The 16,058-nt window shown below is 43.2% G+C and overlaps 1 protein-coding gene across 2 annotated transcripts in view; it reads right to left on the bottom strand.

The window, feature by feature from the left end:
• The window catches only part of tmem198aa (transmembrane protein 198aa), a 90,788-nt gene that overhangs the window by 10,410 nt on the left and 64,320 nt on the right, over positions 1 to 16,058 (bottom strand). For both annotated transcript variants that reach the window (XM_045704903.1, XM_014165683.2), the window contains exons 3-6: positions 13,284 to 13,519; positions 11,328 to 11,521; positions 9,377 to 9,522; positions 3,554 to 3,846 (exon numbers count right to left, since the gene is read on the bottom strand). In XM_045704903.1, coding sequence (XP_045560859.1) covers positions 3,554 to 3,846; positions 9,377 to 9,522; positions 11,328 to 11,521; positions 13,284 to 13,519 — 869 coding nt within the window. The remainder of the gene's footprint in view (positions 1 to 3,553; positions 3,847 to 9,376; positions 9,523 to 11,327; positions 11,522 to 13,283; positions 13,520 to 16,058) is intronic.

Here is a 16,058-nt window from a genome sequence, read left to right as displayed (position 1 = left end):
GAAAGGTTTTTAAATCTAATCAAATCAAATCCAATGGTATTTGTCACATGCACCGAATACAACAGGTGTAGACCTTACAGTGAAATGCTTACTAACAAGCCCTTAACCAACAATGCAGATTTAAGAAAATACCTAAAAAAAGTAAGAGATATGAATAACAGATAATTAAAGATCAGCGGTAAAATAACAATAGCGGGGCTATATACAGGGTATTACGGTACATTGTCAATGTGGAGGCTGTATACAGGGTATTACGGTACAGAGTCAATGTGGAGGCTATATACAGGGGGTACCGGTACAGAGTCAATGTGGAGGCTATATACAGGGGGTACCGGTACAGAGTCCATGTGGAGGCTATATACAGGGGGTACCGGTACAGAGTCAATGTGGAGGCTATATATAGGGGTAACGGTACAGAGTCAATGTGGAGGCTATATACAAGGGGTACCGGTACAGAGTCAATGTGGAGGCTATATACAGGGAGTACTGGTACTGAGTCAATGTGGAGGCTATATATAGGGGTAACGGTACAGAGTCAATGTGGAGGCTATATACAGGGTGTTACGGTACAGAGTCAATGTGGAGGCTATATACAGGGGGTACCGGTACAGAGTCAATGTGGAGGCTATATACAGGGTATTACGGTACAGAGTCAATGTGGAGGCTATATACAGGGGTACCGGTACAGAGTCAATGTAGAGGCTATATACAGGGGGTACCGGTACAGAGTCAATGTGGAGGCTATATACAGGGGGTACCGGTACAGAGTCAATGTGGAGGCTATATACAGGGGGGTACCGGTACAGAGTCAATGTGGAGGCTATATACAGGGTATTACGGTACAGAGTCAATGTGGAGGCTATATACAGGGGTACCGGTACAGAGTCAATGTAGAGGCTATATACAGGGGGTACCGGTACAGAGTCAATGTGGAGGCTATATACAGGGGGTACCGGTACAGAGTCAATGTGGAGGCTATATACAGGGGGGTACCGGTACAGAGTCAATGTGGAGGCTATATACAGGGGGTACCGGTACAGAGTCAATGTGGAGGCTATATACAGGGGGGTACCGGTACAGAGTCAATGTGGAGGCTATATACAGGGTATTACGGTACAGAGTCAATGTGCGGGGGTACCGGTACAACCACAAAGACTAAGGAGGTATTCAACCACAAAGACCAAGGAGGTATTCAACCACAAAGACAAAGGAGGTTTTCCAATACCTCCCAAAGAAGTGCACCGATTGGTAGATGGGTAAATATATTAAAAACAGACATTGAAAATCCCTTTGAACATGGTGAAGCTATTAATTACACTTTGGATGGTTTCTCAATACACCCAGTCACTATAAAGATACAGGCATCCATCCTAACTCAGTTGCCAGAGAGGAAGGAAACCACTCAGAGATTTCACCACGAGGCCAATGGTGACTTTAGAACAGTTACAGAGTTTAATGGCTGTGATAAGATACAACTGAGCATGGACCAACAACATTGTAGTTACTCCACAATACTAACCTAATTTACAGAGTGAAAAGAAGGAAGTCTGTACAGAATACAAATATTCCAAAACATGCATCCTGTTTGCAACAAGGCACTTAAATAATACTGCAAAAATGTGTCAAAGAAATGAACTTGTTGTCCTGAATACGTCAATGAGTACCACTCTTCATATTTTTAAGCATGGTGGTGGCTGCATCATGTTATGGGTATGCTTGTCATCGGCAAGGAATAGGGAGTGTTTTTTAGGATAAAAATAAATGGAATACAGCTATAAGCACGAGCAAAATTCTACAGGAAAACCCGGTTCAGTCTGTTTTCCAACAGACACTGGGAGATGAATTCACCAGCAGACTGAACCAGGTTTTCCTCTAGGATTTCGCCTGTGCTTAGCTCCATCCCATTTATTTTTATCCTGAAAAACTGCCCAGTATTTGCCGATGTCAAGCATACCCATACCATGACGCAGCCACCATCATGCTTGAAAATAAGGAGGCACTTACTGAGTGATGTGTTGAATTTGCCCCAAACATAAGGCTTTGCATTTAGGCCAAAAAGTGTATTCCTTTGCTGTGCTTTTTTTCTGCAGTATTACTTCAGTGCCTTGTTGCATACAAGATATTCTGTATATTTGTGTTAGTCGTTTAGGTCATTATTGTGGAGTCACTGCAATGTTGTTGATCATCCTCAGTTTTCTATCATCATAGACATTGAGCTCTGTAGCTGTTTTAAAAACACCAATGGCCCCATGGCAACATCCCTGAGCAGTTTCATTCCTGTCCTGCAGCTCAGTTCAGAAGGACGACGGTATCTTTGATGTGTCTGGGTGGTTTAATACGTAATCCACAGCATACTTATTAACTTGACCATACTTAAAGAGATATTCAAAGCCTGATTTGTTATTGTTACCCATCTACAGTACCAATCACTGCCCTTCTTTATGAGGCTTTTGAAAAAGCTTACTGGTCTTTGTAGTTGAATCTGTGCTTCAAATGTAATACTTGATGAGGGATCTTACAGATGTTGTACTGTATGTATGGGGGACAGAGGAAGGGCTAGTCATTCACACAAAGTGAGTCCATGTAACTTATTATGCGATTTGTTAAGACAAATTTGACTCCTGAACTAATGTAGGCTTGCCTAAACAAAGGGTCTGGACACTTATGCAATAACTATATTTTAGTTATAAAAAAAGAATAATCTTCCACTTTGACATTACGGAGTATTTTGTGTAGATTGTTGAAAGAAATTCATTTTAATCCCACTTTGTAACACAATAAAATGTAAATAAATCCAAGGGGTCTGAGACACTGTTCCACTGCTTTGATTGGTGTAACGTTTTGATTGGTGTAACGTTTTGATTGGTGTAACGTTTTGATTGGTGTAACATTTTGATTGGTGTAACGTTTTGATTGGGCTAACGTTTTGATTGGTCTAACGTTTTGATTGGTGTAACGTTTTGATTGGTGTAACGTTTTGATTGGTGTAATGTTTTGATTGGTGTAATGTTTTGATTGGTCTAACGTTTTGATTGGTCTAACGTTTTGATAGGTGTAACATTTTGATTGGTGTAACGTTTTGATTGGTGTAACGTTTTGATTGGTCTAACGTTTTGATTGGTCTAACGTTTTGATTGGTGTAACGTTTTGATTGGTGTAACCGTTGTGTCTATCCAGATAATAAAAAGGCATACAGAAAATAAAATTAAAGAAACGAATAGTTACATTTCATTTGTGATGTGCATAATCATAAACAAAGTCATTGTAGCCTATAATTTTACTTCCCCAGTGATAACTATGACAACTGGCTGACTTGGCTCTGCTGTACCGCAGCCGAAGCCTGCCAGCAGCCTACCTACCAAAGGTTGCACCGTGTCCATTACACTGTAGAAAAACGCATATCGGGCTATCTTTCAATAGCTTTATCTTATTCTTTCTAAGGATTTCTATGGCGGATGCCAAAACTTTGGAGATAACATTAGATGGCGAAGTCAAAGACAGTCCAGTGAGACGCAGCCCATACACACTGACAGAGAAAGAAAGAGGGTCTTACTGGAGACAGCACGTCCCCATCGAAGCGTCGAATAGGGTTTGGTTTCCTGTGGTAGGTGATGGGCTCAGGGAGGAGGGGTTTGTTGGTGGTGGTGGTGGTGGCGGTGGTAGGAGGAGGAGGAGGGTAGGTAGGTGGAGGAGGGCGGTGGTACTGCTGATGCTGGAGTTGCTCCGGCTGCTTCTGCTGTTGTTGCTTCTGTCTCTTCTTCTTCTTCCTCACTTCTTTCTGCATCCTCTCTTCCTTCTGGTGGATCCTCATCAATTGGATCCTCCGCTGCTGTCGACTGAGAACCACTGGAGAGAGAGCAGGAGAGAATGAGAGAAAAGAGGACGAGACGAGAGACAGGACGCGAGAAAAGAGGGGGAGGGAGAGAGAGCAGGAGAGAATGAGAGAAAGAGGGGGAGGGCGAGAGAGCAGGAGAGGCCGGGAGAAAAGAGGGGGAGGGAGAGAGAACAGGAGAGGACGAGAGAAAGAAAGGGAGGGAGAGAGAGCAGGAGCAGATGAGAGGAAAGAGGGGGAGGGAAATAGATAGAGTGAGAGTTGAGAGGGGAGACAGAGGGAGGGAGAGAGCGCAGGAGAGGATGAGAGAAAAGACGGGGAGGAAAATAGATAGAGTGAGAGTGGCGAGAGGGAGACAAAGGGAGGGAGAGAGAGACAGCAGGATAGGATAAGAGACAATGAGAAAAAAAGAGAGAGAACGCGCCTGCTCCAAACATTGTCATCAAACATGCTCTCTTTCAAACAACTACACCCAGCATGGGGATTCCACCAAAATAATTCTAAAATGTTTTGACACGTTCCCCCATGCAGGCAGCAGCACTAATAATACTGTTCCCTGTTCATTATCAGCAGCAGGACTAATAATACTGTTCCCTGTTCATTATCATCAGGACTAATAATACTGTTCCCTGTTCATTGTCAGCAGCAGTAGCAGGACTAATAATACTGTTCCCTGTTCATTATAGCAGCAGCAGGACTAATAATACTGTTCACTGTTCATTATCAGCAGCAGTAGCAGGACTAATAATACTGTTCCCTGTTCATTATAATCAGGACTAATAATACTGTTCCCTGTTCATTATCAGCAGCAGTAGCAGGACTAATAATATTGTTCCCTGTTCATTATCATCAGCAGCAGCAGGACTACTAATACTGTTCCCTGTTCATTATCAGCAGCAGTAGCAGGACTAATAATACTGTTCCCTGTTCATTATCAGCAGCAGTAGCAGGACTAATAATACTGTTCCCTGTTCATTATCATCAAGACTAATAATACTGTTCCCTGTTCATTATCAGCAGTAGCAGGACTAATAATACTGTTCACTGTTCATTATCAGCAGCAGTGCAGGACTAATAATACTGTTCCCTGTTCATTATCATCAGGACTAATAATACTGTTCCCTGTTCATTATCAGCAGTAGCAGGACTAATAATACTGTTCACTGTTCATTATCATCAGGACTAATAATACTGTTCCCTGTTCATTATCATCAGGACTAATAATACTGTTCCCTGTTCATTATCATCAGCAGTAGCAGGACTAATAATACTGTTCCCTGTTCATTATAATCAGGACTAATAATACTGTTCCCTGTTCATTATCAGCAGCAGTAGCAGGACTAATAATACTGTTCCCTGTTCATTATCAGCAGCAGTAGCAGGACTAATAATACTGTTCCCTGTTCATTATAATCAGGACTAATAATACTGTTCCCTGTTCATTATCGTCAGGACTAATAATACTGTTCCCTGTTCATTATCAGTATTATCAGCAGGACTAATAATACTGTTCCCTGTTCATTATCAGCAGTAGCAGCAGGACTAATAATACTGTTTCCTGTTCATTATTATCAGCAGCAGCAGGACTACTAATACTGTTTCCTGTTCATTATTATCAGCAGCAGCAGGACTACTAATACTGTTTCCTGTTCATTAGCAGCAGCAGGACTACTAATACTGTTCCCTGTTCATTATCAGCAGGACTAATAATACTGTTCCCTGTTCATTAGCAGCAGGACTAATAATACTGTTCCCTGTTCATTATCAGCAGGACTAATAATACTGTTCCCTGTTCATTATTATCAGCAGCAGCAGGACTACTAATACTGTTCCCTGTTCATTAGCAGCAGGTCTAATAATACTGTTTCTTGTTCATATGTACATATTCTTAGTCATTCCTTTACACTTGTATAAGGTAGTTGTGAAATTGTTAGATTACTTGTTAGATACTACCGCATGGTCGGAACTAGAAGCACAAGCATTTCGCTACACTCGCATTAACATCTGCTAACCATGTGTATGTGACAAATATAATTTGATTTGATTTAATAATACTGTTCCCTGTTCATTACCAGCAGCAGTAGCAGGATAATTTGTGTCATACATGGGGATCTCTCTTTTTTTGTGTGCCTAGACAGCATCTGTCAGAGAGGTAGAGGCAACATCTGTCAGCGTCTCCACTTAATGGATTTCCCCTCTTGCCCTTCCTCGCCCATCTCTCTGCATCTCGTTGCTACTCTCTGCCCCCCACCCTCTCTCTGCCCCTCACCACTTCTTACCCTCCTCGCTGCCCCCATCCACTCCCTGTCCCTTCCTGTCCTCCTCGCTGCCCCCATCCACTCCCTGTCCCTTCCTGTCCTCCTCGCTGCCCCCTACCTTCTCTCTGCCCCCCCACCCCTCTCTGCCCCCTCACCACCTCTTATCCTCATCACTGCCCCCCATCCTCACCCTGCCCCCTCTTATCCTCCTCGATGCCCCCCACCCTCTCTCTACCCCCTCTCCCTCATCACTGCCCCTCCATCCTCACCCTGCCCCCTCCTGTCCTCCTCGCTGCCCTCCATCCTCACCCTGCCCCCTCCTGACCTCCTCGCTGCCCCCCATCCTCACCCTGCCCCCTCCTGTCCTCCTCGCTGCCCCCCATCCTCACCCTGCCCCCTCCTGTCCTCCTCGCTGCCCTCCATCCTCACCCTGCCCCCTCCTGTCCTCCTCTTTTCCCCCATCCTCACCCTGCCCCTTCCTGTCCTCCTCACTGCCCCTACCTTCTCTCTGCCCCCCATCCTCACCCTGCCACCTCCTGTCCTCCTCACTGCCCCCACCCTCTCTCTACCCCCTCTCCCTCATCACTGCCCCTCCATCCTCACCCTGCCCCCTCCTGTCCTCCTCGCTGCCCTCCATCCTCACCCTGCCATCTCCTGTCCTCCTCACTGCCCCCCATCCACTCCCTGCCCCTTCCTGTCCTCCTCGCTGCCCCTACCTTCTCTCTGCCCTCTATCCTCACCCTGCCACCTCCTGTCCTCCTCGCTGCCCCCTACCTTCTCTCTGCCCTCCACCCTCTCTCTGCCCTCCACCCTCTCTCTGCCCCCCATCCACTCCCCTGCCCCTTCCTGTCCTCCTCGCTGCCCCTACCTTCTCTCTGCCCTCTATCCTCACCCTGCCACCTCCTGTCCTCCTCGCTGCCCCCTACCTTCTCTCTGCCCTCCACCCTCTCTCTGCCCTCCACCCTCTCTCTGCCCCCCATCCACTCCCTGCCCCCTCCTGTCCACCTCGATGCCCCTACCTTCTCTCTGCCCCCCACCTTCTCCCTGCCCCCTCTTATCCTCATCACTGCCACCCCATCCTCACCCTGCCCCTTGTCCTCCTCGCTGCCCCCTACCCTCTCTCTGCCCCCTCGCCTCCTCTTGTCCTCCACCCTGCCTCCCGTCAACCTCTCCCTGCCCCCACTCACCCTCACACCTCTCTCTTACCCCCCTTCTTCCTTTCGCCTGACACCCTTCAAGCCCAGTAATCAAAAACTTTTAACCCAGGGAGACTAGGGAGCAGGGGTAGAAGGGGGGGGGTGGCGCACCACGTAACCAGGCTGGTACTATGACAACCACCAGATCAGAACCACACCACCACCACCAAAGCTTCTTTCCCTCCCTTTTGCTTTTGATCACAAGCCATCACATTTTCACAGCTTTATCACATTAGATGTGTGATGTCATTATATGGTTAAAAAAAAAAACTCTGGTTCTCTGAAACCGCTGATTCTGTGGTGGTATATAGCCTACCTCCTACCACACTATAAGCCGGTTAGAACCTGATGAAAGGGATACTTCTAAAATGTTAAACATCATATTCATTACCTCCAGCACCCCCCCCCCCCCCCCCAACATCAACATACACTATGTGACCAAAAGTATGACACATGCAAGTCAAACATCTCATTCCAAAAATAATGTCATTAATATGGAGTTGGTCCCCCCCCTTTGCTGCTATAACAGCCTCCACTCTTCTGGGAAGGCTTTCCACTAGAAATTGGAACATTGCTGCTATAACAGCCTCCACTCTTCTGGGAAGGCTTTCCACTGTTTGGAACATTGCATTCTCTTCTGGGAAGGCTTTCCACTAGATATTGGAACATTGCTGCTATAACAGCCTCCACTCTTCTGGGAAGGCTTTCCACTAGATGTTGGAACATTGCTGCAGGGGACATGCATGTTTGGAGATTAAGCCTGGTGTTTGGAGATTAAGCCTGGCTCGCAGTTGGCATTCCAATTCATCCCAAATTTCTGTATGGACCTCGCTTTGTGCATGGGTGCATTGTCATGCTGAAACAGGAAAGGGCCTTCCTCAAACTGTTGCCACAAATTTGGAAGCACAGAATCATCTAGAATGTCATTGTATGCTGTAGCGTTCAGATTTCCCTTCACTGGAACTAAGTGGCCCGAGCCATGAAAAACAGCGCCAGACCATTATTCTTCCACCAAACTTTACAGTTGGCACTATGCATTCGGGCAGGTAGCGTTCTCCTGGCATCCGCCAAACCCAGATTAGTCTGTCAGATTGCTAGATAGTGAAGTGTGATTTATCACTCCAGAGAACGCATTTCCACTGCTCCAGAGTCCAATGGCGGCAAGCTTTACACCACTCCAGCCTATGCTTGGCATTGAGCATGGTGATCTTAGGCTTGTGTGCAGGTGCTCGGCCATGGAAACCCATTTCATGAAGCTCCTGACCAACAGTTCTAGTGCTGACGTTGCTTCCAGAGGCAGTTTGGAACTCAACAGTGAGTGTTGCGGACGAGGACAGATGATTTTTACGTGCTACGCGCTTCAGCACTTGGTGGTCCCTTTCTGTGATCTTGTGTGGCTTACCACTTCGTGGCTGAGCCGTTTTTGCTCCTAGACGTTTCCACTTCACAATAACAGCTCTAGCTGGACAGAAATTTGCCGAACTGACTTGTTGGAAAGGTGGCATCCCATGACGGTGTCACGTTGAAAGTCAATGAGCTGTTCCGAGAGGCCATTCTACTGCCAATGTTTGTCTGTGGAGATTGCATGGCTGTGTGCTCGATTTTATACAACTATTAGCAACGGGTATGGCTGAAATAGTCAAGTGCACCTATTTGAGAGAGGGGAGTACACATACTTTTGTATACAGTGTATAGTGTATGTGAAAATGGGGCATGTCTATGTTTAGTAGTAAAAAAGCTAGATGAGGATGTGGTTAAAATCACCTGATGAAAAGCTCATCATGCTCGATCTTTTTAACTACAAAACCCCCCAAAAAACTACAAAAAAAGGCGTCATTTTCACATATGTTGATGTTGGGGTGGTGCTGGAGAGGATGAATATGAAGTTCAAATTGTTTGAAGTTTTCTTTTAAGCCTTGTCCTGGGCCCTTTTCTTTGTTTGTCTTGGACTAAGCTTAATCATGTCTAGGACTACGTTTAAACTTGGCATGACAATGACCACAGGAGCTGGCAAGACAGCACCCTCAGTGTGTGAGTATCCCTCTGTTAGGGTTAAGGGTTAAGGGTTAACGGTTAGGGTTCAGACTTACCCTCAGTGTGTGAGTATCCCTCGGCGGTGACCTTCCATTGGATGAGGACCCCCAGCAATGCCAGTACAGGCCACACCCCCATGATGACCCAGGTGAACCAGCAGACAGGACGGGGCGGAGCCACCTTGATCCTCTCAAATATGTATCTGTAATATATAATATAATCTGTAATATATAATATAATCTGTAATATATAATATCATCAGTAATATATAATATGATCTGTAATATATAATATCATCTGTAATATACAATATAATCTGTAATATATAATATGATCTGTAATATATAATATGATCTGTAATATATAATATAATCTGTAATATATAATATGATCTGTAATATATAATATAATCTGTAATATATAATATAATCTGTAATATATAATACCATATAAATATATAATCTGTAATATATAATATAATCTGTAATATATAATATCATCAGTAATATATAATATGATCTGTAATATATAATATAATCTGTAATATATAATATCATATAAATATATAATATAATCTGTAATATATAATATAATCTGTAATATATAATATCATCAGTAATATATAATATGATCTGTAATATATAATATGTTCTGTAATATATAATATATTCTCTAATATATAATATCATATGTAATATATAATATAATCTGTAATATATAATATCATATGTAATATATAATATCATATAAATATATAATATGATCTGTAATATATAATATCATATAAATATATAATATAATCTGTAATATATAATATCATCTGTAATATATAATATCATATAAATATATAATATGATCTGTAATATATAATATCATCTGTAATATATAATATCATATGTAACATATCATATAATCTGTAATATACAATATCATCAGTAATATATAATACGTATCTGTAATATATCATATGTATATGTAATATATAATATCATGTGTAATATATAATATCATATAAATATATAATATGATCTGTAATATATAATATCATCAGTAATATATAATATCGTATCTGTAATATATCATATGTATATGTAATATATAATATCATGTGTAATATATAATATCATATAAATATATAATATGATCTGTAATATATAATATCATGTGTAATATATAATATCATCTGTAATATATAATATAATTTGTAATATATAATATCATATGTAACATATAATATAATATATAATATCATATGTAATATATAATATCATATAAATAGATAATATGTATCTGTAATATATAATATCATCAGTAATATATAATATCATCAGTAATATATAATATATAATATCATATGTAATATATAATATCATATAAATATATAATATCATATGTAATATACAATATCATCAGTAATATATAATACGTATCTGTAATATATCATATGTATATGTAATATATAATATAATCTGTAATATATAATATCATGTGTAATATAAAACATATATTATCATATGTAATATATAATATCATATGTAATATATCATATGTATATGTAATATATAATATAATCTGTGATATATAATATCATGTGTAATATAAAATATGTATCTGTAATATATAATATCATCTGTAACATATATTATCATATGTAACATATAATATAATCTGTAATATATAATATATAATATCATATCTAATATATAATATCATATAAATATATAACATGTATCTGTAATATATAATATCATATGTAACATATAATATCTGTAATATAAAATATGTATCTGTGATATATAATATTTATCTGTAATATATAATACGTATTTGTAATATATAATATGTATCTGTGATATATAATATGTATCTGTAATTTATAATATCATATGCAATGTATAATATGTGTCTGTGATATATAATATCCTCTGATATATATATCATCTGTAATACATAATATGTATCTGTAATATATAATATGCATCTGTAATATATGTGTCTTTAATATACCTGACAAGAGCAAACAATTCGATGAAATAGTCCACAGTGACGGTGATGACAGCCGAGCCAAACACAGCGGTGGAGAGGGTGGTGAAGAAGCGCTGCCATTGGAGGGTAAGGACGGCGAACAGCATGCCTGACCCCAACAACACCCCCAGGGGAACCCACACCGTCCGGGGGTGGTGGAACTCCTCCATTACCACCTGAATGGAGAGATTTGTGTTAAGTTTTAGTTTATTCAGATAGCCAATAGTACATCAGGAAAACATTTCCTGGTTTGATAGCGCAAGCTCAGACAATGCAATCTCCCAGCTACTAATCAATCTAATCAATCTAACATTGACATTATCCCACCACTGGCTAGCCTCTATTGGCTTAAAATGCCAAACCTAAAACAATATCTGACAATTCATTTCCAGCAATATTGCCCTGTCGGTCGGGCTGGTGCGCCCGTTTCGGTCTGGTGCGCCCGTTTCGGTCTGGTGCGCCCGTTTCGGTCTGGTGCGCCCGTTTCGGTGTTTCGGTCTGGTGCGCCCGTTTCGGTGTTTCGGTCTGGTGCGCCCGTTTCGGTGTTTCGGTCTGGTGTGCCCATTTCGGTGTTTCGGTCTGGTGCGCCCGTTTCGGTCTGGTGTGCCCATTTTGGTGTTTCGGTCTGGTGTGCCCGTTTCGGCCTGGTGCGCCCGTTTCGGTCTGGTGTGCCCGTTTCGGTGTTTCGGCCTGGTGTGCCCGTTTCGGTCTGGTGTGCCCGTTTCGGCCTGGTGCGCCCGTTTCGGTCTGGTGCGCCCGTTTGCTACACACTCTCTAGACAGTTGATGTTATAACCGTCTTGTGGGTTGACAGAAATACTTCCCCCAAAACCTCCTCAATTAAATGTTAACTGCAAAGTAGTCTTACCTGGCAGAAGTATATCAGGAGGAAGTATATCAGGAGGAAGTATATCAGGAGGAAGTATATCAGGAGGAAGTATATCAGGAGGAAGTATATCAGGAGGAAGTATATCAGGAGGAAGTATATCAGGAGGAAGTATACCAGGAGGAAGTATACCAGGAGGAAGTATATCAGGAGGAAGTATACCAGGAGGAAGTATATCAGGAGGAAGTATATCAGGAGGAAGTATATCAGGAGGAAGTATACCAGGAGGAAGTATATCAGGAGGAAGTATACCAGGAGGAAGTATATCAGGAGGAAGTATATCAGGAGGAAGTATATCAGGAGGAAGTATACCAGGAGGAAGTATATCAGGAGGAAGTATATCAGGAGGAAGTATACCAGGAGGAAGTATATCAGGAGGAAGTATATCAGGAGGAAGTATATCAGGAGGAAGTATACCAGGAGGAAGTATATCAGGAGGAAGTATATCAGGAGGAAGTATATCAGGAGGAAGTATACCAGGAGGAAGTATATCAGGAGGAAGTATACCAGGAGGAAGTATATCAGGAGGAAGTATACCAGGAGGAAGTATATCAGGAGGAAGTATATCAGGAGGAAGTATATCAGGAGGAAGTATATCAGGAGGAAGTATACCAGGAGGAAGTATACCAGGAGGAAGTATATCAGGAGGAAGTATATCAGGAGGAAGTATATCAGGAGGAAGTATATCAGGAGGAAGTATACCAGGAGGAAGTATACCAGGAGGAAGTATATCAGGAGGAAGTATACCAGGAGGAAGTATACCATTTGTATCTATTATTAATTATTTGTAAACGTTGTCATGAAATGAGCTGCAGCAGTATAGAACCATCACTAGAAGATTACATTAGACATTCCTCACTCGCTAGATGTGCAACTAAAAGGGGAATTACATAAAAATAAATAAAAAAAGTGTTAATTTTCTTCCAGACTTAAACAAAACACACACACACACACACTCAACAAAACACACAACCCCACCCCCACACACACACACACCCACTCAACAACAAACACACAAACACACACAGATAAAGACTGTATTCTCTTATTTACCAGCGAAGCGATGCCCAGCAGCAGTCCCAGCAGGAGCCCCACCATGTAAAGTCCAACAGAGCGTACCAGCATGGTGACCAGGCCACAGAGGGTACCGATGCCCAGGCCGATGCCCACCGAGGCCTCCACACTCAGCTGGGTGTCCAGAACACGCTCTTTATAACACAGCAGAAAGATGATGACGGAGCCAAACATCAAGCCTGTTAGGAACATCACTGCCTTGAAGCAACGGTAACCTGGAGAGGAGAAGAGGAGAGAGAGAGAGACAGGTTAAAGCCTGAGAGGAGGAGAGGAGAGAGAGAGACAGGTTAAAGCCTGAGAGGAGAAGAGGAGAGAGAGAGACAGGTTAAAGCCTGAGAGGAGGAGAGGAGAGAGAGAGACAGGTTAAAGCCTGAGAGGAGGAGAGGAGAGAGAGACAGGTTAAAGCCTGAAAGGAGGAGAGGACAGGAGAGGAGAGGACAGGAGAGGAGAGGAGAGGAGAGGAGAGGACAGGAAGAGGAGAGGAGAGGAGAGGAGAGGAGAGGAGAGGAGAGGAGAGGAGAGGAAGAGGACAGGAGAGGAGAGGAAGAGGACAGGAGAGGAGAGGAGAGGAGAGGAGAGGAGAGGAGAGGAGAGGAGAGGAGAGGAGAGGAGAGGAGAGGAGAGGAGAGGAGAGGAGAGGAGAGGAGAGGAGGGTTAGAGCCTGAAGGGCAGACAGACAGACAGACAGACAGACAGACAGACAGACAGACAGACAGACAGACAGACAGACAGACAGACAGACAGACATGTTAGAGCCTGAAGGACAGACAAACAGACATACTTTTAAATTACATTATGTGCGCTAAAAACAAATGTTCTTAAATTTTTCTTACAATGTTTGGAAAATGTTACTGTCCCCACTACAACAACAAAAAATACTTAAAAACACATAATTTTGTCCTTGAAACATTTTAAATGAAATACTGTAAAATTCCATTCATTCATATGGAAGACAGTTTTTTCTGAGGAGTTCCAATATGGAGGACCGGTGGCTTCAAAGCCTCTCCATGTCTAAAACATAGCATCAGCATTCCAGGGTTTATATATATACAGGTCATTGGTCTCAACTTACTGTTGACAGAATAGTAGAATACACCAAGATGCCATTTCTAACCTTGGTTGTCCATAAGCAATTTTTTTTAAACTTGTTATGTCTCTGATAGTCAGTCAATTAGCCCATGTCCGCTAACATTTTTTACATTGCTAAATTAGTTTCGGTGCCAGCTATTAAACTTGTTATCATGGTTGAATTACTGGCCGGGGGACCCCCCCCAACTGATTTTGTTAGTCAGTCACACTCAGATATCATACTGCAAACATTCAAAATATTTCTCTCCACCCTATGGCAAAATGTGTAGCATTGCAAGAAATTCGTTATAACATTTCTAAATCCCCCCCCCCCCCACTCCCATCAAAGTTGCCCACCCCTGGATTAGAGCCTGCAGGCCAGACAGGAGAGAGATTAGAGAACATCACTGCCTTGAAGCAGCGGAAACCTGCAGGAGGAGAGAGAGACACAACAGGTTAGTCTAGAGAGTCTAGGATAACTGCACTAACTCACCCACACAGACACACACAGACACCCACCCACCCACACACCCACACGACACACACCCACACAGACACCCACCCACACAGACACCCACTCACACAGACACCCACCCACACAGTCACCCACCCACACAGACACCCACCCACACAGACACTCACCCACACAGACACCCACCCACACAGACACCCACACAGACACCCACCCACACAGACACCCACCCACACAGACACACACCCACACAGACACCCACCCACCCTACACAGACACCCACCCACACAGACACCCACCCACCCACACAGACACCCACCCACCCACACAGACACCCACCCACACAGACACCCACCCACACAGACACCCACACAGACACACAGACACCCACCCACACAGACACCCACCCACCCACACAGACACCCACCCACACAGACACCCACCCAGACACCCACACACACAGACACCCACCCACACAGACACCCACCCACACAGACACCCACCCACAGACACCCACCCACACACCCACACAGACACCCACCCACACAGACACTCACCCACACATACACCCACCCACACAGACACCCACCCACACAGACACCGACCCACACAGACACCCACCCACACAGACACACACCCACACCCACACAGACACACACCCACACAGACACCCACCCACCCACACAGACACACACCCACACAGACACCCACCCACACAGACACCCACCCACACAGACACCCACCCACCCACACAGACACCCACCCACACAGACACACACCCACACAGACATCTTATTGTTGTTGCATTGTCGAGAAGGAACCTGCAAGTGAGAATTTAGTTGGATGCGAAAATGACACCGACAGATATGGCAGCTCTGCTACTACCTCCGAAGCAACTTTGCAGTCATTCTTTTTTTTTTGCGTGTTAATTCTTACATTATCAGCCCAGTATTTTTGTTTGTGTTATTACATCATGCCAGTAACAACTTTTGGATATCAGAGCGGCGGTAACTCACCAGCAATACGGCCAAGAATACAACTTTTCCGAAATGGAATCTTTGTTCGTACACACCAGGGCAATTGAACTTATTCCAGAGGCTGCTCCAAAACCCTGCCGGTGGAGAAGAGGTATTCGGAGTGGACTTATTGTCCGACTCAGGTGGCGTGCACACCATCCACCGCTTCCGAGGATATTACTCGCTAATGTTCAGTCT

Source organism: Salmo salar, chromosome ssa21, assembly GCF_905237065.1.
Source record: "Salmo salar chromosome ssa21, Ssal_v3.1, whole genome shotgun sequence".
Lineage (NCBI taxonomy): Eukaryota > Metazoa > Chordata > Actinopteri > Salmoniformes > Salmonidae > Salmo > Salmo salar.
Note: the sequence above shows the minus strand (reverse complement) of the source record. Positions and strands in the feature narration are given on the sequence as shown.